Here is a 23,485-nt window from a genome sequence, read left to right as displayed (position 1 = left end):
TGGCCGCAGGCAGCGGGCAGCGCCGCGGCATGTGAGCGGCCCCCGGCTCGCCGCGCTCCCTCGGGAAGGCAGCACCGGCCCTCCCCGCCTTGCGCTGCCCTCCCCTCGCCGGGCCGGCCGCGGAGGCAGGGCGCCCGCAGCGGCAGCCCGGCGGCGGCCGGGGGCTGAGCGCCGCGCCCCGCCGGGGGGGCGGCCGTGGCGGAGGGCGGAGAGGAGGAGGAGGAGGAGGAGGAAGGCGGCTGCCCGTGGCCGGAGGGACGCGGGAGCCCCCCCGGCCGCGCAGGATGAAAGTCACCGTGTGCTTCGGGAGGACGCGGGTGGTCGTGCCCTGCGGGGATGGGAACATGAAAGTTTTCAGCCTGATCCAGCAAGCGGTGACCCGGTACAAGAAGGCGATCGCCAAGGTGAGGGGCGCGGGGAGCGGCGCCCGCGATCAATATGGCGCTTCCCGGAGCGGGGAGGGAAGCGAGGGGGAAAGTCCGCGCTGCCCCGCCGGGGCGGCGGGAGTGGGGCTGGAGGCGGCCGGCGGCGGCGGAGCCCTCCGGGGAGCGTGTGCCCGGCGCCGCTGAGGGCAGCGGGGTCGGGGGGAGGCGGGCCGGGGCTGGGGGGGGTGGCGGCGGCCCCTCCGCGGCGGCCAACGCGGCCCCGGCGCGGTTCCCCGCGGGCGCCTGGCCGGGCCTCGGTCCTTTGTTCGCCGGTGCCTGGCGGCGAGGCGGCGGCCCCCGGGCCGAGCCTGGCCGTGAAGGCAGCGCTGGGGAGGGGGGTGGGTGGCCGTGCCGGGTCTGCCCCGGGGCAGGCGGTGGGGCCGAGGCGCCGCGAGCCGGGCGGGAGTCGGCGCGGAGGGCTGGAAATCCAGCCCCAGGCTTCCCGGCCCTCCAGGCCCGGCGGGGAGGGGGAGCCCGCCGCGGGGGCGTCCGGCGGCGCCCCGCGGGCCGCTCCCCCCCCGCCCCGTGCCGGGCCAGGGTCCGGGGGGGGGGGGCCCGCAGCGCCGCGGCCGCCCGCGCAGCCTCCGCGCCAGCCCGCGCCCGGGGGGCTGCGGGGGAAAGGCTCCGCGTGTGCGTGGGGCGTCCGCGCCGCCCCAGGGCGCAGGGAGCGGCGGCCCGGCCCGCGGCGGGGCTGATCCCCGGTGCCGCCCGCGCTGGCCTCCCGCAGCCCCGTGTTGAAATCCCTGGCTGTGGGTGTGCAGGCGGTTGCACACTTGGTTTTCCCTCCCTAGGCGACTTGTTGGGCTTTGTTTCTCTTTCTTTCCTTTTTTTTTTTTTTTTTTTTTTTTTTTTTTTTTTTTCTTTCCTTTTTTTCTGTACTTTCTTCTTGTAGCCACAAACTTCTTTTTAATCAACTGGTTTGCTGGGACAATATGACCGTCGTTGGCTGAGAACTTTAGCAGCACCTTTCCCCTTTGCTCTACCTGATCCTTGCAAGCAGTTGAGTGTGCTTTTTCCCCTTAGCCCTTCTGACATGCTTCACACTTCTGAACCTGGAAGTTTTGCTTTGGCAAATGCTGACTCCCAGGCTCTCTGAAACCTGCAGCGGAAGGAATACTGTGACAAGTATATTGACTGGTTTGAAGCGATTCCCAAGAAAATTTTTAAGATCAGTTTTCTCAGAGAGAGTTCCAGTGGTCAGTAGGAGAAAAGTAACTGAGGTTCCCATCACTTCCCTGCTTGATTCCTGAAGAACATCGTTTCGGAGAGGACAAGCACATTATTTCTGTATTTTTATTATTCGTCTTGTAACATCGTTGTGATTCTGGCTGGAGAAACAGTAAAATGATTCACTAAGATATGGCTGTGGCTGCATACCAGCTGTTATTTGTATATGGCAGTTAATGCACATGCCAGTCTAGCTGCACATAGGAAACAGTGGCCAAAAGTGCCTTTCTGGTTAAGGTAAACCAGTGAGCAGTAAAGTGTGTCCCTTGGGGGAGCACCAAGTGCCTCATTGGGCCATTTACATGAGAAGTGTTTGCAGAATTTGTTCGTCAGTGTTACAACATGAATAAAATCAATTACTTGGATGTGCTGTGTTCCGGAACTGTGGCCTGTGTAACTCATGTGGCACTGGACTGGGTCCTGGTTTCCAACTGTTAAATTGCATGAAGGGATGGCAGTTACATTCTGAAGTATAACCTTAAGCCTGGAAGTGATTGCGGTGGTAAGCACAGGAGAAACATGTGCCAGTTCACCAGGAAAAGGTTACATAATTGCAAATGGTGTGGGTTTGTTCAGGAAAAAAAGTGGCCCACCTGTGGAAACTCATAAAAATACAATTCTTTGAACATGCCCAGTGTATTTACTAAAAAGACATTTTGCAAAGGTGTACACAGACTTTGACTGGCCCCTAGTCCTCAAAGCACCCAATCCTGGGTTTAAAATGACACAGTGGTTTTATTTATTAGTATTTATATGGTGTTTATGCTGTATGCCACTGGTATGGACCTGAGGTAGCCGTAATTACTGAGATTGTTTCTATTATATGGAAATACTGTGGTTGAAAACACAGTTAGTGGAGTCCATGGGCTTTCTCTGAGTGTTTTATATAGTCACTGTCAAACCTTACTTTTAACTTAAATTTGCTGAAGATTTTCTGCAGTGATGTTTAGGTAGTAAGGAGGTGGATCCTCAGTGTCTCATAAGTAAATGTGTTAGTGATGTTTGCTGTGCTCGCTGTAGAGTAGCATAGTAATTTTATGTTTTTGATGGCAGAATTTCATAGATGACTGTCTTTTTATAGCATTTAGGTGGTTTCTTTCTATGCTAGTGTAGCAGATGAGAAAATACTCACTTCAGAAAGAGACAAGAGAGGGCACAAAGTAATTCCTAAACTGAGAGGATGAAAGTATGTTTGCACATATGAACGTACGATCTGGCAGCTGGTATCAAGCTGACACTGAAATCTACTTCATCACCACTGTGCTGTTACAGAAAAAAGTGTATCTGGTGGAAGATTATTCAAAATATTTAAGTTTATGGTTTTCATACTTACAGGGAAATCAGCATTTCTCATCCTGGAAAAATGTGTCTGCTGCATGCAGCAGTTCCTTCAGGAGAACTACTCGAAGCCTCTGAGAATGGAGTTGTCAGCCCTTCCCAGATTACCTCCCTCTTTGTCATGGTTTTCAGGTTGTGATTAGCAATAAGTGATCTGTGCAGCAAGCATTTCTGACGTACCTGTGCAATCGTGCTGAGGCAGCCCGGCATTGTGCTTGTGGAGTGCCAGGAGTGAGTTAACTTCAAAATTTGACCTTGGTTTTCTGGCTTGATATTATTTAGGTTGAAGAGACATGTTGAGAATGGAAAAAAATACTTATGGAAAATAATCCGCATAATAGTAAGTTTCCCCTCTCTGTAAAATTTTAAGGCTTAAAAAGCATATAGATAACCTACCAGGTTACTCTTTGATTAGAATTTGTAAATCTCAGAAGAAAATTCAGTATGACTTAACACTGCTGTCAATACGAAACCTTTACTTGTGTAATAAGTTATTAATACGACAGGCCGTGCTTGAAGGTTGGTCTGTATAGTGTGTATAGGAAGTCTTTTTGTTACTTTGCTTTTATTCCAACAGAAGCTTTGTGTCTGATGCTTGATTTTTTTCTGCAAGTTGTGTTTGTGGGAAATGAACAAGGAAACGGTAAGAGATGTTTGAAAAGTCCACCTTGTCCAGGGCAACTGGAGTTGGCAAAAATTGATCACACTTATTGAAACCTTGTTTGCATGGTGGCACACTAATGATGCTCTATTTGTGTGGCTGGACTGATGCAGCCTCTGGTACAATTTCTGAGTGAGTGTTAGAATACAGTTTGGGCAGAGGGCAACTGGCCTGAGAAATGATGGGTGCATTTTCCAAACCCTGCTGGTCAGAGGCTGTGTGTGTTTGTGTTGTTGTAGTTCTGCTTATGGCTTCCTAGCAATTAATTTAATGATAAAAAAATTCTGGTGAGAAGGTAAGTGGGATTTTGAAGAGGGGAAGTCAGCCACATCTGACTGGTTTAATGGTGATGGGCTGCCACAAAAGGAGGCAGACAGACAGGCAGCTGAGATGAAACATGCTTATCAAATGGTTGGCTATAACCTAGTGTTGAAGTGTGGAAAATTATTATAAAGATGATGTATCAAGTAACCTTTTATCAGAAAGAAATAATTGCATGTCCTGTGTCTTTGGTTTGATGTAGTTGTAGCCAGAGATGTTTCTGGCTTTTTTTGGTGATTTTTGACTGTCACCATAATCTATGTGTGCTTTGATTTTTTTTTTTGGATATCATAAGTATTTCAGCTTTTATCGTCTTTTTCTTGCAAGTATAAACAGACATGCATAGGTAATGAGTAGTAGGTATTATATATTAAAAAAAAAATATTAGAATTACTATGTTGTCTTTGTGATATAGATGAGCATAGTAAACAGGAATATGAAATAGGAAATCATATTTACATAGATGTTCAGTCTCGTATTTGATCCCTACAGGGATCATTCAGTCTCTACAGTAGTTCAGTCTGATGTCCTGTGTATCATGAGTTTATAGTGATGTTCCTAGACCTTGTATATAACCCTGATTTTTGTAGTTAAAATAAGTAAATTAACAGTTTTCCTGCTGAATCAAAGATTTTAGGGGGACTGTTTTGAGACACCTTTCCCTTCCCCCTCACCAAATGCTGTGGGAGATGTTTTCGGGCCTTTGTGATGTTGTATGGAACAATGCTTGGACTGTTAATTTAAAAACTGTGATACGTTAATATTTGTGAAAAGGAGTTATAATCTGCTCTTTGATAGCATTTGAAGGCAGTTGCTGATAAGAGACTAGAACTCAAGGGAAGTTGGCTGTGTAAGCAAAGGTAACAGGTGTCAAATACCCATATTCTCACTTAATTTGTACATGGGAAGCATAGGCCACCCAGAAGTTAAAGCTCCACCTCTTTGGTAGGTCTGACATTCATCAGCAGGGAAGTGTGAGAGGGGAAGGTTGTGGTTAGTGGATGTATGAAGCTTTTTTTTTTTATTTTATTTTTATGTTTTTGATTTTTTTTTTTCCCCAGTGCCAGCTAACTGGGACTTCTGAGATTATTTGTTTAAGAGTTAGCTCCCAGACAGCAGGTTGTCATACAGGTACACAATGGTGACTTTGATGCTTTTTATGTTCTGCAGAGCAAACAGTTTTACAGTTGCTTGTGAGTGTCACTGGGGCATTGTTTATAGGTTCTAATACAAAAGGGTGGGTCGGTATGAATATCTGCCAATTTTACTTGGTTTTTGTATTGGTTTTAGCACATCCCCAGCTTGAGCCTGGCTGCTAGGTTTTGGTCATAGGCTTAGCTGGGTCGTCCACAGTGCCCATGCACAGATCCCTTTAGAATTGTAGCGAAAACACTCAAGGACGGTAGTGGCTAAATTTACCAGAAAAAAAAGATTTTTAATTTTTTTTAGAATTACATTTCATTTTGATATCTGTGTAAAACTTGAGCCTGTTCTAGGTAGAAAGAAGTCTTACAGGCTGTTTTCGGAATGTGCAGGTACCTCCTCCACCCCAAAAAGGAACCAAAAACCCTCCAAAATCTCACCCCTGCTGCTCAGTTGACTCTTGGTTTACTGACACCACCAGGAGGAAGTCTCTAGGCTCCACATTTTGTATGGGCTGGGTAGTGTTTCAGTGATTTATCTGAGGTCAACCAGGAGAGCCCAGATTCCCTGAGACTGCTGGCAGTTTTCTCAAGCTGGCTCTTGACCTCTTTGCTGATATTCTTGACAGTGGCAGTGAGACCCTGAAGAGCAACGTCAGTCTGCTGTGGCTTGGTGAAAGCTATGAACTGCAGCGGAGAGCTGCTAATTTAAGGAAGAAAAGTACTGAAATAGGTCATGATCACTTCATGTTTAGAAAGCTGTTGTGTGATCCTGCAGGTTTGGGAACTGATGCTGGAAGTGCAAGGCTGTGTCTTGCATATAGTGATTTAATTCCTTCCACTCATTACAGAAAACTTTATTTTAACCTCTTCTTTCCAAATACCTCTGTGTTTTCAGCCAAATTAATGTTTTCCTGTCGATGTCCTCATCTGTGAATACAGGTGACTCTCATGCATTGCACAAGAAGTTGCAGGAATGAACCTTTGGATCAAGTGTGGCAGTGGCTGTGGAGGTACCTTGCATGGGGACTTTCCTGTACAGCGGTACTGTGCCCGAGGGGACCTGTGGCTCCGGAGGCCGGGGGCTGCACGGGCCCTGCTGTACCCTGTGTGGGGCTTTGCCACAGCCTCTCCCTGCCAGGTCCTGCCTGTGTTCGGCCATCTGTGGTATGACGGAGGAGGCTTGTCTTTGGGAGGCCCCAGAGCCATGCTGGGGCTGTACTGCTGTTTGAGCAAGCAGGGTACATGCTTTTGGGATTATGCAAGGCTAGTGAAGAGGAAGACTGAATTCTGTGGTGCATGTGAAGAGGGGCATGAAAAGTGGACAGCGTGCAAGCCCTTCAGCTTTGAAGGTGTTTTCAGTAAAGGGTACGTGTGGTACTGCTGTGGTTGGCTGATGTGAGCAGTACCTATCTTTAGCTGGATGGGATACATCATTGCTTTCAGTTTGGCATTATGTGGTTCTCAGTACTTCAGCGTTACTTAACGGTGATCAAAGCAAAGTGTGTGTTTGTGGGAGTGACTTGAGAGTGATTTCCCTTCAGAACTCACTGTTCAGCTGCTGCGAGCAATTCCTGTAGCTCTGAGGGGACGACTGCAGAGGAGCCTGTGAAAGCGCTCAGTGTGTTCAGAGAACAGTTCCTAGAGGCAATATGGGGTTTAGGGAGCTGCCAGCTTTTCTTGTCCTGGGCAATAGCCTTCCACCAGTGGAAAACCATCTGATTCTCATAGCTTTTTACACTTTAACTTTGCTTATAAGAGTCGCAGATGTTTTAGTTCTGTTGTAAAAACACCACTGGAAGTAACACTTTCTTAGTCGTACCAGACTATGACATCTTTTGGTCGTGGCCATTTAATCTGGTAAAATAAGATGGAGTAAATGGGGGAGAAACACTGGTGATGTTAGTTATACAGAATATGGTCCATGTAGCTTTAAAACAATTTCCTGGTTCTTCAAAGGAAAACAAACCTTTTCATCCAAATATAAATTGAATGGATAAAACATGCAACAATGCTGAGCCAGTGCTTATGTATATTGAAAATAAAGTGGAATTCTTCTAACATCAATCCAGAGTATAGCACAGATGTTCTCACTCAGAAATATTTTGTGAGCAGTAAAAAAATAAAAAGTGGAGCAAAAAGTATTAAAAAATTCTGCAAGATACTTTAGGGCATCTGTGCTTTATTTTTTTTCCTCCTTTTTAATATACATTGTATATTTTCCTTGTTTCTTTGAGGTCATTTTACTGTAATGCTCAGCAAGCCTGGTACTGGAAGATAGTTAAAAAACACCAAAAACTAAACTGCCTTTGAGCTCAATTACATAATCCAATGGTGCTGTTTAAAAAATTATCAAGGAAAAAAAGAATACAGCAGCACAGACATACAGAATACTTGTCAAAATGACTAATGCTACTAGTGAAAGAGAAAAGAGTTAAATTCTAAATTAGGCAGAAACTAGTTTTAAATTAACAGTGAACATTAGGGCCTTTTTGTTTTTGAGATAATCTTACTAATGTTACTTGTTGCAATACTTCAGCCATGTAATTTTTTCCTACAGGTAGCCTTAATTATTTTCTCAAGTTGGTTTCAGATGTTTGTTAAATCAGAAATAATTTTAATAACTATTTGGTTGTAGTATGTGTAGTTATTTTTTAATCAAGTAGCAGGTACATGACAGTAACATTTCCTACTTGAGTTTCTTATTGTAAAGTGATCCACATTAATAACCTGTTTAGTCCCAAACAAAAGGAGAAATGTATCCCTCGTAAACACTCTTGGACTAGATCCCCCATGCTACGTCTCCAGGATGGAGTCTCCAGTTGAGGGGAAGAGTAAGAAAGACCAAGTGTATTACTATGCAAGGGGGTGCGACCTTTGCCACCCAGGAGCAGAGATGAGCATCCCCTGGGCCCTGGGATGCTGCTGTGTTCCTGCCAGGCACTGTGTTCTGGTACTGGAGCAGTTGGATGATGTTGCCTCCTGGATCATTGTGTCTTCAGCTCATCAGGACTTTTATGGTAACAGAGACAGGGCTAGCATAAGGGAAATGATTGTGGAGAGAAGGGTGGTCTTCTGCAGAGGAGGAAAAAAAGATGGGATGTCCTTGGAGATTGGTGAAAGGAAATGCTTGTGGGGTAATGATGGATGGATGTAACTCCTGGTGCCTTTTTCATGTGAGAGGGAAACGGGAGTTTGCATGGAAGCAAGACAGTAATGGAGTAAATGAAGTACTGACAAATAGAGCTGAAGATGGGAAGAAACTGGTTAACTTTCTGCCCTGGAGGTAAGCGGTCAATTTAGGAAGAGGATGAAAAGTTGACCTCAGTGGCACAACAGATGTCACCCAAAAGGCTTTTTTTTTTAAAAAAAGAAACCTATGGAATTTATTATAGGAAGCTTCCCTTTTTGGGCAATAAGCTTAGTGAAAGTAGTGAATCCCTGATTTGGTAGGGAAAACAGACAGTATTTTGGAAAAGCGATGTCACATTTTTGGCCATACTTTCCACATTCTCTCACGCTTAGCCTGTTGCTGATGCAGTGAGATTTTGAAGCTTTGCAGGAGGAGCAAGCTGGTACATCGTTAGCAGTTTTCTTTTTAAGTGGCCACATTTATAGGATTTTTGTTCCGGGTGTGCATGTCTTTACAGACTCAGAATGGCAATTTAAAATGTTTCTGATGTTCATGTTGTATTACTAATAGGAGAAAAAGAAGTCACATGGGTATAAAATATTTTAAATGAAGATAGGACTTTTGGGAGCGTCTGTGTGTTTGTGTGCGCACCCACTTAGGTGTTTTGATTTGTTTGAAGAAATGTAGCCACACTTACTAAATGAAAAAGTAGTTTCACCTTACCCCATCTTTTTTGCATGTGCTTTCAAAGCTGTTGAGTTACTCTATCTTCCCCCTAGGCAAAGGCCACATAATGTTTTTTCTCTTCTCTATTAAATGTCAGAAGCAATATCCTACTTATGAGAAACTTGCAGAGATACACCTCTTTGTGCATATAATGAGAAGAATGACTTTGTTCCAAGTTCTCGGAGTCCTTCTGAACAGGAAGGAGCAGGAGCAGAAGTTAATGAAATATGGAAAAATCACTTCCAGGGATGCTGGAGTGCCTCTGAGACTAGGTAGCCTGAAAGTTTTGTTGCTATAACAACTTAAATGACAGTTTAAGAAAAAAAAAAAATCATAAAAATTGGAAGCTTCAGAACCTTTAGCTTTTTTAATAAACCGCTAAGTGGAATAACAAGGCTTGATTTAATTTGGTCTCTCCAAGAACCTGTTGTACCAAACATTATTTGCATTTTTTTAAGTGTGCATTTGTTTGTGCTGTCAGTTTTTTCCCCTCTGCCTTCCTGTGAAGACTGCTCGCCTGCAGCTGCGAGCACTGGGAAAATGGCCAGCTACCAAGTACCAAAAGAAGAATAATTTAGGCAGCCGGGCTGTGGTGACCAGGCTGTGGTGGCTGGGCTGCGGTGGCCAGCCGTTCCTGGTGAATGAGCCTCTGGCCTCTGCGCCGCGTGCAGGCTGTGAAGATGAAGAGGGAAAGGATTGCACCCACCTTGAATTTGCCTCTGTCTTTTGGCAGTACCAGGCTGCTGGAAGACTGCTAGCCTGGAGCATTAGGCTTTGCTGAAAGTTAAAAAATGTTGTGCAATTGCAATAATTTAGTCAGTTGGAGAGTAGTCATCTCCATACATCTTACTTGGTCTGGTAGATGTTTCTGCCTTTTATTATAGAGAAATGGCAACTGGGTAAGAGGAGTCATGCTGCTGCTTTCTGGGGGAGATGAGAGGAGTCCGGCCCGGCGGTGGACGTGCCTCTCCAGGGCTGAGCTTCCCACTTCTGCAGGGCTCCCGTGTGTGTGTGTGGGGGGCTCGGTGCTCAGGTGGCGCTTCAGGTTTTGATCAAGGTGAGAATGTGTCCCGAGTTAATTGTTCAATGCTGACGAAGGTGCTGGTTCTGATGCCGCACTGTAGGTCCAAAACAGCTGGGGATGGGGGGAAAGGAAAAGTCCCAGCACAAGAGACTCCTCTGCTGTCTTTTCTCAGTCAAACTGAAAGTACTGTCTTTGGGGCATGGTGCAAGTTCAGACCATCATTTCCAAATCCTGTATTGAATGTTTGTTTTTTTTTTTTGTTTTTTTTTTTTTCTGGCATTAAGAGTACTAGTTTGGAAAGGTAGGCTTGATATTTTCTGCTCTCACTGGGTTTTCTTAACAGTAGCTTTTATTGCTTTTACTAGTTTTTCTTTAAATGAAAAATAGCAGAAATAATTGTGTTCTGTAATAATTCTGGAAAATTTGAAGTCTGAACTAAGAAATTGCAAGAAAGTTGCCTGGGTGAAATAAGTAGATATTTTAAATTTGGAATTGTCTGTTAGTGAAGGCTCTGTGTTGTAAAACATCCAGTGAACGTGGTTTTAAATGTCCATAACTGTATGTGTGCAAAATATTTGTATGTCTAAGTGCTGTCACTTGTCTGAAGAGAAAACTTTCTGCATTTTCTAGACTTAGCTAACATGGCCCCAAAAGAAAATGTTATGCTCTGTATGTAAAACAATGTATTTAACTTGTAGTTATATTAGGCAATGGAGTAGTCTTACCCTGTGCCCAGCAGTCACTCAAGAACATAATGCTTTGGTAAACTAAACTTAGATGTTAATATGTGTGAAATGTTATTGTAATCAGTGTCTTATAAATCTCTCCTTTATGACTATAGTTGTTTGAAATAAATGCCTGATGACCCTTTTGTTGCATTGGTGTTGCCACAAAATAGCTATTGTTAGCTTGAAGCCCCCTGCTAAATTGGAAGCCGTAGATAATGAGTATCCAGTATTGTATCTTTTGTGGTTTATAAAATATTCAGCTGAAAAGGCATCTGGTTCTCACCCTGTCTCTGTGGAGGTAAGAAGTTTCCTTTGTTGGTGAAATTCCCTAGCTGGGGAATGAAAGCAGCAGTGAAGGGGAGCTAGCTTGTATGAAAAGCTAATTTGTGCTGAGTTAAATATTCTTTTGATATTTGAATATGAAGTAATTACCTTGGATGTACTGCTGTTTACCATTTAGCATCTGAAGAAGCGTAAACAAGCTGCTAAAGGGAAGTGTATCATAAATCTATATCCAAAATATTTTTTTTTGACAATCGTGTGTTTCAGACTGAGACTAAATCTGCTTTCCATGATGCTATTTTTCTGGTGGCCAGTGACTCATGGGAGAAGTGCTGAGCTAAATGGTTAAGGAAAGGTTTGGACAGTGGTCTGGTGTCTTCCTGCTGGCCCTACGGGTTGATCAGATAGACACATGTGGGAGTCCCCTTCTTAAAATGCTCTCAAGGTGGGCCTGTAATTGCTTATGCATGAATGCTACTCTTCTGACTTTCAAAAAAAAAAAAAGTTAAGTAGTCACCATAGCCACCTACTGTACTTGAATCCAATTTGTAGGAAATGGTCTGTTTTGTTCTAAATTACTTCCATTTCATAGTTCAGCATTTGCTTGGTCTCATAGCAGAACAAAATGAAAAAAGGGATATTTTTTCTTTGTTTTATGTAAAAGTTATTAAACTATTTTGAAACTGTAAATCATAATAGCTAATTTTGTAACATGCATGTCCTGTTTTACAGGTGGTCTGTGTTTCCCTTTGTTAAACTATATATTTTGTCTGTGATTAGACAGTGTGTAAAGACTGTTCTAACTCTAGTGGCCTTCACAAGTTGCTTCTGATTCAGTGTGCCATTGTTTTGTTGCCTTCTGAAAGGCTTTGTTTTCAAAGGTTGGTGGATGCCAGAGGCATTGTGATATAGAGATCTGTTTTAAGACCGAATGAGTACACATTTTTTTCTTGATCACTTTTGGAGAGTAAAGTTGGGTATGATAATAAAATTAAAAAAAAAAAAGTTTTTCTGTAACTAATTAATGCTTTGGAAGTATGCTGGTTTTTATCCAGAATTTTCCTGTTACTTTTTTTCAAAAAGTGTGTCGTTCCTTTCTGAACTCAAGTGCGGAGTCTAATAATTCACTTTGTGTTTTGTGTTACTCTGCAGTGTAAGCTACAAACTGAGAGAGGGAGCAGAGATCAGAAATCAACTTATAATAAACAGCCCTTTCCAGCCTGCCTTTCACCTGATGATCTGCTCAGAAAGCTGGTCTTCCGTGAATACCACAGGGCTTCAGATTTGTAAACTGTGCCTATATGTAATGAATAGGAGGGTCTGTTCTTTTTCAATTGCAAATTGGGTCTTTCTCAGCATCAACAGCAAACAGGAGACAGCCCAGTGCTGCTCACCTGCTTGCTTTGCAGTGTGTGAGGAGCTATAAAATCAAACATTGAGCTCAAAGATGCCAAGATTTATCTATTTTAACTTTGTAGCTCCCCTCTCCCTCCCTCTGAATAAGTAGGCCTACAAATCCAACATGCTATGTAAAAGCAAAGTTGTGGCATCCTCCCGCCCACCTCTTCCATCCTTCTGTAGTTTGTTCTACAGACCAGACTGTCACACCTGCTACCAGCCTCCTTCAGAGAGCAGATTGCAGCCTTGCAATTAAATGCTCCTGACATCTGTTGGTGGTACGCCAGCAGCAGGACAGGGCTTTTAGCTTGGATCTGCTCTGCTGGCTTGGGAATGTTGTTAAATGGAGAAGGGAGAAACAAAATATCAGAACAGTTTTAAAATAAATGTAAAGTAAATACATAGAAGGAAAAAGTGGAACTAATAAAATGTACTACTTTTTTTTTTTTTGTTAAAAACATGGCTCTTAATGCCTGTTATGCTCAGTATAGAACTCCTAACTAAAACTAGAGCTGTGTTTTACTACTTCTTAGGTCAATTTAATCATGATGATACTATTTAGCAAGTGCTTCACATCACTTTTCAAGTAATTTTTATAGCTGTGTACTGGCATAGGACCTGCCCATCTGGGAAGCCTTTGCAAATCAGATAATAAAATCCACTTGAAATTCAAATGTTTAAAAGCACGGGGACCTTTCCTCTTTGTGTCTTTACTTACACCGTTGCCCTGGTCATTGCCATGGACTTGAATTTCCGCAGCTGTATCCGGACTTGCTGCTGCTGGGCTGTGCTTGCTGTGTGCCATACAGGCACCAGCTGTGTTACTGTAAGGTGAGCAGAGCCTCTGATTTGCAACATAGTTGCACTGCCGTGGCATATTCCTCTGTAGTAAATAAATGTTTTTTATATCTTGTTTTCATTATAGGATAAACTGCTTTGACGTTACTTTTAACATGGAGGTAAAATTATGCATGCAGGTTGTAAAAGTTGTTAGTAAAGACCAAATGTTTTGTGCCCCTACACAGTTAAAAGATGGAGTAACTCAGCTGTCATTCAGAAATCAGGGTGTCTTCAAACAAGTTTAGTATGACTTCTGTAATATACTGTAAAAAATTGAGAGGTACTTTTTAAATTACAACTATTCCTTACTCCTTTTTAACATATTTCCAACCTGAGTTATGTAAAGAGGTATATGTAGGAATGAATAGGGGATAATATAAATGCTTGGTTAGGATTTAAGAAAAAGCTTGTAGTGTCTTTTGGTTCCTTTCAGAAGCATTGGCTGAATCATGTGGTGAAGATACAGGAAATATCTAGTTAGTTTTGCTTCACCAATGCTATGATTTTAGAAGGGAAATGTATCTATCAGTGCCCTGTGTCGTGGTTTGAGCCTGGTTGGCAGCCAACCACCACGCAGCCAATCTCTCCCCCTTCTCTTCCGGCAATAAGAAGGGACAGAGAGCCAGGTTTGGGGTTAGAGATAGGACTGGGATGGGGAAAAATCACCCTTTATGGGCACGAGCAAAAGGCAGACTTGTTAGGGGAATTAAAAAAGAACATACATTTATTACAGAGTAGGACAGTGAGAAGCATTGCCACATCTTGAGAACACCTTCCCCCCACCCCTCCCTTCTTCCCGGGCTCAGCTCTGCTCCCGCGTATCTCTACCTCCTCCCCCCAGTGGCGCAGGGGCAGGGAATGGGGGGTGCAGTCAGTGCTGCACCTTCTTCCATCTTCAGTGGGGGGAGCTTCTGGAACTTCTTCCCCCTGCTCCATCGTGGTCCCCCTCTCACAGGAGACAGTCCTCCCCAAACTTTCTCCGACATGAGTTCCTCCCACGGGCCGCAGCGTTCCCCACACTGCTCCGTCATGGGTCACTAACTTTCTCCAGCTGGATTCCCTCCCATGGCTGCAGCCCTTCCCAAACTGCTCTGGTGTGGGACTCCCCCGCATGCTGCAATTCTCTCAGTGCTGAATTACAGCAGCAGGGCTACCTTTTCCTACAAGACCCCGGCCTTCTTCGGGCACAGAACCTTGATGAACCAGGTGGAAACCACAGGCCATAAATCACTGTCTGCTCCACCGTAGATCTTCATGGGTGGCAGGGGGGGGCCGCCCTGCCATCTCACCACAGGATACAGGGGGGTCTCTGCTCCGGCACACCTCCCCCCTCCTTTCTTCCTCCGTTCCTCCACTGACCTTGGTGTTCATGCAGCTGCAGCAACTCTTCCTCACAAGTCCCACTGCCCGTCACCACGTCCCTTCTTAAATATGTTATCGCAGAGGCGCAGCTGATTGGCTCAGTTTCCAAACAGAGGTGGAGCTGACTTGGATCTGGGGGAGCTTTGAGAAGCTTCTCACAGGGGGCCACCCCGATAGCCCCCTCCCCTGCCACCAAAAAACTCCACCACTCACTCAACCCAGGACACCCTGCTTTTTCAGGTGTGAAATAGGGGCACAGAGTAGGAGTGGGCTCCTCTTAATCTCTGCTCTCCTAATACAGTTTTGCATTAACTGGGAAACTGTGTAGGTTTATTCCAAATACAGATTGCAGAGAACAGGGGCGCTCACTTGGGAGCAGCATCATGTATTCCTGTGGCTCATTCTCTGCCAGGGCCTCGTTAAATGTGCTTCACAGCAGCATGATGTTAATTGCAGTGAGTGGGTACTTGCATAAAGTTCTTCTGTGGCTTTTCTCTGCATCTTTGTGTTACCTTAGGAAAGTACTTTGCTGTACTGGTTGTCTCTGCTGCAGCAAAGCTGTGATGCACCCATCAGTTACAACAGCATGCAACACCCAAACCAGGAGCAAGGAGATGGCTCTCCAGTGCCTTCTCCTTTTAACTGAGTAATTTCCTTCTGTGCTTTACCACCTTCTGCCTTCAAAACCCAAATCTGCAAACAAGTGTTGTGGCATGAGTTTGGCCAGTATGTAATTATCCCCACGTTGGGTGTGGAGAAGGGAGGCACAGGAGGTTGGTGGCTGGTCCAGGACCACACAAGCAGTTCGGCACCAAGCTGGAAATAAAAGTGCCAACCTGTTGTAACCACAAGACTATCTTTCCCCTCTATTAAGGATGTGGTAAAATACTGCTGTATTTAATCCTTCTGCTCTCCTGTAGCTCAGCCTCTGTATGAAAAGACATGCCGCGCTTTGCCAGGCTGAAAAAGGAGTATTTTGTGGTAATTTGCTGTTGAAAAGAAAGTCGTCTTAAAAAAGTGTGGAGTCCGTCATGTTAAACTGCTTAAAAATTTTTGTTTCTTATGTAACTTCTTTTCATTTTACTCATACTATGGTTTAAACTTTTATATAGTAATCTGTACTTAGTAGTGAGGGTGTTGATTCCAGTATTGTGTACTTGTTTAAATGTTTGTAACTTAGAATGAAAGCAAAGGGAATGTGTATATTTGACTTTTAATATAGTTATCTAAAGGGGTTTATGAATAGTGATATGATTTTTTTTTTTTTTTTTTAAAGCTAAGTGTCACACTGAAGCCAGCAGGAGATCTGTCAGTGATGTGTTTGGTTTAAATACGAGAAATTTGGAGAAGGGAGAATATTGATCCATGCTAGTGGGATTTATTTATTTTTATTTTTTCCTCATTAAAGTGCTGTAATTTTTTTCTAATACAGAAGTGCTGTAAGCAACGTGGTCATAGGCAAAAAATGTGAGGCAGCCAGTAAGTGCTCTAATAGTGTTCAGCTGATGCTGGTAAGAAAGAATTGTCTTCATGCGTGTGCATTCGATTTAGATTGATGGGGTTAATTGCCTTGGTCTCAACTTTGCTTGTAGACTACAGCGCTACTGATGCTGATTTAAAAAGAACTCAATCTACCAAAACTTTTTAATCCCTTCTGCATGCAGTGCAGAAGAAGGCATGTTTTCCTCTTGTTAGATGTAAGCTTTCATGATTATAATGTCATATTCAGGATCTCTGTATTAGGGATAAGGACACATGCAGAGCTGTAGTAGGGCTGGAGAGAGCAAACAGGGAAGTGCTTGCTATAGTACATATTAAATAATAATAATATGAAGCCCTGGAAATTGGAATTTTGCAAATTATAATTCCACCCTAAACCAGCTTTTTAAAAATGCCTGGTTTGAGTTTAGTAAGCGGTGATTTATTCTTTTGTGTTTTAAAAAACATGCTACAGGAAAACTACCATTTATTATTACTGCTTTTGTTGAAGCCTTCAGGTTCTGTTAACAGCTGTCATAGTCATCATGTTATCTTCAGCATTTTGCAAAAATGCAGCTGGTGGACTATGCAAATGGAAGCATTTACTAAATAATTTCAGATGACATTATAACCATTGTTCATCTTTTGCCTCTATGTATTTTCAAGTGACTCTGTATGCCTTTGATAAACATGCTGTTATTAGGCATGAGGACATACAATGCGAAGTAATTTCTTGAAACTGGATAGCCTGAGAGATTTCAACGAAACCCAGTAGCAAATATCCCTGACGATTTACATACATTAATTTGTGTCTCTTCCTTGTTGTGGCATATCCCTCTTATTCTAGACTTCCCTCTTCATTAGAAAGCCCATGAGAAAATAAAAGCTGCTTGTATTTAGATTTAACCATCCTGAAGTTAACAGCGCTGATGCTTTTCTTCCTTTGCTGCCTTTGGAAACAGATATTTCTGACCTGTTCAGTTGTATTGGTGTTCCTGGCTTTTTCATCAAAATTAATTCTGTTTTACTAGTTTATAGCCTGTACTATTTTTTTTTTTCTGGTGGTGTTTCTGATTTTTGCAGTTGATTGTTGAACAACAATGTCCCCTTCCCTCATAAGCACTATATACACATTGAATGCTCTGGTGTAGAAGGTTTCCTGGTCCTTGTGCGTTACTGAATTGCATAATGATGCTATGGAAAGAAATCACAGGGAAAGTAGTACTTCAGTTGTGGTTGTTACTTCATCTGCTGTGTTCTTCAGTAGAGGAAATGAGGAGATATGGTCTGCAAGTCCTTATAAATCATGTATGAACTTCTCTTCCTTTACACTGCCACACACACACATATATATACATAAATATATATGTGTAGGTACATAAAAAAAATATGTAAAAAAAAAAATATATATATATTTTTTTTTTGGCTGTCCCTGGCTGTCTTTTAGGCTGTCTTTGAGCTTCTTTTTTGCTGTCTTAAACTCAGGGTATTCCCTATACCAGAACAGTTATCAAGGAATTCTGTGCTGTCCTATTAATCTGGCATCCTGATTGCATGAGTAGTTCCATAAGGCATGCAATAACAAAACAGAAGGGGTGGCTGGTGTGCAGGAATGATGACAGCAGCATGCTTTCTGTCCGGACTCTGTCATGCTCTTACGTGCTGCACTGTTCTCATACGCCTGAACTTGCCACGTGAGGAGGATGCAGGCGGACAGATTTTTCAGCTACCAGCAGTACTGTCATGGCAATCCTGCAAATGCTACTGAGTCAGGACTTTTAACAAAAAGTTGAGTTTTATTGAAAGCAATTGAACTGCAATGCATGGTGACAAATGAATAAGTGATGGTAGGGTTCTGCCAGTTCAGATATTGCTTCTTTTCTCTTTGCTCTGTAGTTTGTAAGTGGGATATGTTTCCAAATGGAGATTGTTCTGATAATGTTTTAGAAGGATATTTCTGTGCCTGTTCTATCTTAGGATATACTTATATTGAATTTGCACACCATTAAATAATTGGAAACTCTTGTATGTTTTTTAACAGCTAGTGAAACTTTCTTTCATGTAACCACTTCTATTAATGTTAAGAGGATGTACAGTCAGCATTTCAGCAACAGACAGAAAATGCATTGGATGGTCTTATTGCCAAGGAAGCTTGATATAGAAGTCAATATTAGGGAAAAAAAAACCCCAAATAATCAATGTGAAGGAGGGGAAATAATTTAGTTAAAAATATAAGTAGGTAATTGTCTGTATTATACAGCTATATATTTTTCACTGAAGTACAAAGCCTATAAAATCAGGTATGTTCACTGATTTACAGATTGCTCAACCATGACACTGATCTGAGTCAACTGAACTTCTTTCATAAGAGGAAGCAGCATATCCTTAGGATCAGACATACTGAAGGACACTCCTTTTTTTAAATCTTCTGTTTCCAGATGGAAAGGGGAATGTTCTTATTTTTCAGCCTCCTCATTTTTTTTTTTTTTTTTTTCCCTTCTCCTATCCTGGAATTGATTGTAGCTGTAGAGCTAACAAGGCTAGAATGACTGCTTTCACAAACCAAGCACGCTTCTGTACAACTGTGCTGTTTGCTTGCTGCTTTATCAGTTCAGGGCAAACTGTTCAATCTATTTTTTTACAGCACCTCCTTTTTATTACACTTGCACAGAGCATGGGCTTGGTTGTTAACATTCAGCTGGACTGTGTACAAAAAAATAAATTGAAGTCATGGTGGCTCTGTTGGCCATTGAAATACCTTATCTGCTTTTCTGTTTTAAAAAGCCTATTCGCATTTTTCCCTGTATCTCATCTGTAAAGCATAAAAACTTTGCAAACATCCTGTAGTTTGTAATGTATAAATGAATGGAGAAAATAATCTGCTACACATCTGGAATTTCATATTTACATATCAAATCTGAAAAGTAGAACATCTGAAGAAATTTTTTACCTAGCTTCTGCTCTAGTTGGTGAGAATGCCACAATTACTTAATATAAACCCACTTTTGAATCTTGGAATGAGCATATACGGCACCAGTTCCCTACGAGAGAATGATTGCTCTGTTGTCGTGTGTTACATGATCAGGATCACATTTGGGTAGAAACTGGGTAGAAGCACCCTGAAATTAGCAGAATTATGTCCAGGCAGATGGATCTGCCAGTACAGTTACCTGTCAAATTCTGGAGCTAAACTCTTAACTGTATACATTTAACATTATATGACTTGCAATTTCTTCAGGTAGTAGTTGGATGCATGTCATGTCATGAAATCTATGCAGTGCAACTCCTCACCATGAGCAAGGCTGGCCTCGATCCCAAAGGTGACCCTGAGCAGTTCCCAGCTCTGAGCAAGTCTGGTTGGTGGTTTGGGTATGGGTGGATCACTAGGGATTACTGGTGTTTAGAGGCAGCAGGGAATGGGGTTGGGAAGGAGAGACAGGTGGAGGTATTTGTATTAAGCCATTACATGGACTGTCCGTGTCTGTAAGCCTGCTCTTTGGAGGTGGTGAATGTCACTTGGGCCACTCTGCAGTAATACCTGTGGAGAGAGTTGCTGCACGGGTGATTCTGACATCCAGGGTCACAGGGGATTTTGTGCTTTGTTACTCTGACTGCGTGTTATTACCCTTCCTGGAGTGCCTGTGGGGTTACATGCCTGACCGAGTGACAGCCCCTCCTGATCGCCTGTCGGAGACGTTCCCTAGAGCTGGCTCTACTGTGGTTTGAAGGACCTCTAGTGAAGTTGAAGCCAACACATCTGTAGGGAAATGCCCTGCTGAGTGATTTTCTTGCTATTGAGAATGTGCACTTTATTTCTGGACTGAATATATAACATCAGTTTTCAGTCTGGTTTTATGTTAAAGCCATCATGGTAAGTCTTGGGTTTTCAGGAACAAATTCTGTTTGAACTTTTCTGGTGGCACTGGAGGTGCTCCTAAATCACATTCTTCTTTGCCTATGGATATGTGCAAGCTCTGTGATGACATTTGTCCTTCCTATTCTGGAGAAGTGGTTCAAACTAAATATCATGGATATGGAAAACTGAAGAGAAAAGGGTAATGTGGTAAGAGACTACATTCAGTCTTGCAATGGCTTCTCTTCAAATGTAGTCTCACTATCTTGATTTGGACTCTGGATAATCACAGGATTGAATTTAATTGGATTTCAGTTACAGGAACGGAGTCCATAATTAAGGAGTTAAGTAAACGGTCCAGAGGGTCAGGTTATTGATGTTTTGAGGAGTTACTTAAGTGATTATGCTTAATTTTTGTTCAGAGCTTGAACTTCTATGGAGTTTTACTAATTTATTTTTGTATTTTTTTTATTGCCACTCTCTCAGTTGTGCACACATACAGAGATCCTTCTGAAGTAGACTGTAGTTGCTGTCTTAACAAGAAAGAATTTGGGTTTTGTTCTCAAAAAACCCCCAGAATTTCTAGAATGTGTTTGAAGTGGTCCACCGAAACATCATATATGAAAGCTTTCCTGTGACAGAAAGCCTCCATACAGGTACCATTTCTCTTCAGGGTAGAGGATTGGTGGCACATGGAAATGCTCAGATATTTAGAAGTCTGTCTGCTCCGCTGTAACAGGTTGGGTTAGGCATGCAGTTTGGTTTTGGGGTGATTTGGTGCTACTGGCATCAGCTGCTGTAGATAGCCTGCTTCCCCTCATGGGTGAGGGTTGAGATTTCAACCTTCCTGGTGATGTGGTCCCAGTGAGAACTCTTCAATTGCTGATAAGTTATATGAGCGTAAGGATCCACAGAACAGCTACCTCCTTTCTAGAGAAAGAAGTCCACAGTGGTGTAAACCAGTGATTTTTCTTCTAAATATTTTTTTCTGCAGTTTTGCTGAATTGCTTTTCATGCTCATGAGCAATGCACATGCTTTCTGCATTGCCTCTGCCTTTGCAGCTTTGTGCCTACAAATGTTAAAAGTCTCTTTGGGAGAAGCCTGTTCACTGGTGAATGGAGTCAGCAATTCAGAAAGCTGTTTTCAAGGGCAAAAGAAAAAAGCAGAAAATCTGAGCATGATTTTGTGGAGTTTGGCAATCAGCTTTCACACAAGAAATGAAGCTTTCTTAGCATTCACAAGCATTGGTGTCTCTAGGCTCTCACAAATGTATGTTTGCTGCTTTAGCAATATGTGCCTCTTGAGCAAGTGGGACAGGGAATGGAGCCAGTTAGCCCTAAGTCTGGGATGAGAGATCCAAGAAATCACAGGTTTTGTAACTCCACACACTCAAGAGTCAACGCAGTGATTGCTTCAGCACATTTATCCATTTTATATTTTGGACTTAAGATCATGAGTAGAGAGTACTTAAGTGTTGCATTTGCGTAGCCTTGTGTGTTGACAGCTGTCTTTCAGTACTGGAAACACATACTGTATCTCATTGCCTGGAAGCCACCTCAAATACACAAGTTGCCCTTACTCATTTGCTGCAGAGAAGTGCTACGGTAATTGTATTAGAGCAAGCTTTGAGATACTTGATTGTAATCAAGTACTGGTATATCTCTTGTTCTTTACTGGATATATGTCCTCCCCTTCTTCTCTTCCCCCACCCCCATGGTTTAGGTTAAAAATCGTCCATTTGCAGCAGTAAATATGGTTCTGAAGACCAAGCAAAATGATCATTTTAACATGGGACGTTTTATCTTTCCTGGACTGAGTCTTGTGAGACAACATCCAGACTCCTTCTGCTAGTGTTGTTTCACAGAATTAATATTCATCCTCTAAGAAGTCAGTATTTTAAATAATCTTAGTAATAAAAAACTCCCCAAAACTTTACTATCTTGTGATGCATACTATCTCTATTTATTGAAATGATGCCAGACACCTAGTGAGCACTCTGAATTTACGTAATACAAAATATGAGTCATTGTGAAAGAAACCAAACCCAGTATCATTGCTGAGGGTGAATGCACTGCTGGTTAAAGGTGTATCTTTGCAGTTGGAAGCCAACAATAAATGAAATAGCAAATCAGCTAGCACGATAACTGAGTCAGGCCACCAGCCTTGTTCGGGTGAGGGAGTGCGTGTGTGGACAGCACAAGGCTGTGTTGAAGCTGCAGGCATATATTGAGAGAACATGTTGAACTTATGCACTTACAGTGAGGTGGGAGTGTGTACCAAGGTGCCCGTGAGAAAGAAGAAAAAGGTCACATTGCCTCCAACAGAGAGAATATAGGTGTAGAGTTTTTCATTGAAAAGTATCATACTTGCAGGATTTAACCATAGAAGGTATTTGCCACTAATAGGTGTAATGTCAGAGTGTGTGAGAGCTGTTGCACATTACTAGATGTGCACACTGACATTAACAAAATCCTTACCCTTATTTTTGTTTCATATTCTGTACTGAGAATTAAAACCTGATTTGGAAGATTTACCCAGGTTGATCTGTGTAGCCGTCAGCTTCTCTTGGATAGTTTGAGATACTTTTGTAGCATAGTTCCTTATATTAAATGCTGTCGCTGTACACAGGGGCTCTGCACAGAGCTCTAATTGCAGCTGTTTTTCTTGCTGGTGTTACAAATCGATATCCTCATGCTGAGATAGGTTATCTTCACCTCCCTCACCCCAGCTAAGTTTGATGTGTAGAGCAGAGTTCATGTAGCCTAACTGTTAATCTACAAGATTGGTGTCTACAGCTGGTCTGGGCAGCACAGACTCTGTTTAGAGGTGGTGCAGAGAAATATATAATTTTAAAATGTGATTTACCTTGTCCTGAAGTAGCCATGTGAAATAGCTCAGTTTTTAGAGTTTGGGAGCTGACTGCAGCATGCCTGTGACTACTTAGGCACAAACACTTCCAGTATCCATGTTGCTCCCGGGGATCCCATCCGTTATATATATCCTTATGTCAAAGATTCTCTTTTACACCTGCATGTGTAAAAGTAAGCAGTGTGCAGTAAGCATATGCATGGAAAAAAAACGTGCTACTTCCCCGAAAATCTATGCTGCTAGCTCATTGTGTGGCCATAGATAAGTTGCACTTTTTCGTTATTTTGGGTAAAAATGTTCACACCTTGCCAGGATGTTTTAAGAGCTTGATGATGTCTGTATGAGATTTTACTTCTTAACTCGCTGCTGAAGTAGAGACTTCTCTCTACTCTAGGGAGTATTCAACTTCATGGAGCTGAACCATGTTGAGAAAGTCTTCTTTGCATCTGTTCTTGAGAGGAGGGATGGGGACCCCCCAGCTTCTCTCACCTGAGGCATTTACTCCTATTTCATCAATAATTTGATTTTTTTTTTTTTTTAAGGTCAGCCACTTATGAATCAAAAGGTTTAGAAAAATCATGCATATATTTTTTTAAAATAAATTCAGATAAACTTTCCAAACCCAGCAGTAGGTGCTAGTTCAGGTTTAAAAAAGGAACATAAAAAATCTGTTAATA

The 23,485-nt window shown here is 42.7% G+C and overlaps 1 protein-coding gene across 16 annotated transcripts in view; it reads left to right on the top strand.

Moving 5' to 3' along the window:
* Nucleotides 1-236: 236 nt before the first annotated feature.
* Nucleotides 237-23,485, top strand: part of PARD3 (par-3 family cell polarity regulator) — a 459,468-nt gene continuing 436,219 nt past the window's right edge. For all 16 annotated transcript variants that reach the window (XM_042801882.1, XM_042801881.1, XM_042801880.1 and 13 more), the window contains exon 1: nucleotides 237-404. In XM_042801882.1, coding sequence (XP_042657816.1) covers nucleotides 285-404 — 120 coding nt within the window. In that variant the 5' untranslated portion in view covers nucleotides 237-284. The remainder of the gene's footprint in view (nucleotides 405-23,485) is intronic.

This window comes from Tyto alba, unplaced genomic scaffold, assembly GCF_018691265.1.
Source record: "Tyto alba isolate M040663 unplaced genomic scaffold, T.alba_DEE_v4.0 Super-Scaffold_38, whole genome shotgun sequence".
Taxonomy (NCBI): domain Eukaryota; kingdom Metazoa; phylum Chordata; class Aves; order Strigiformes; family Tytonidae; genus Tyto; species Tyto alba.
The sequence above is the reverse complement of the archived record's forward strand: the minus strand, read 5'-3'. Positions and strand labels throughout refer to the sequence as shown.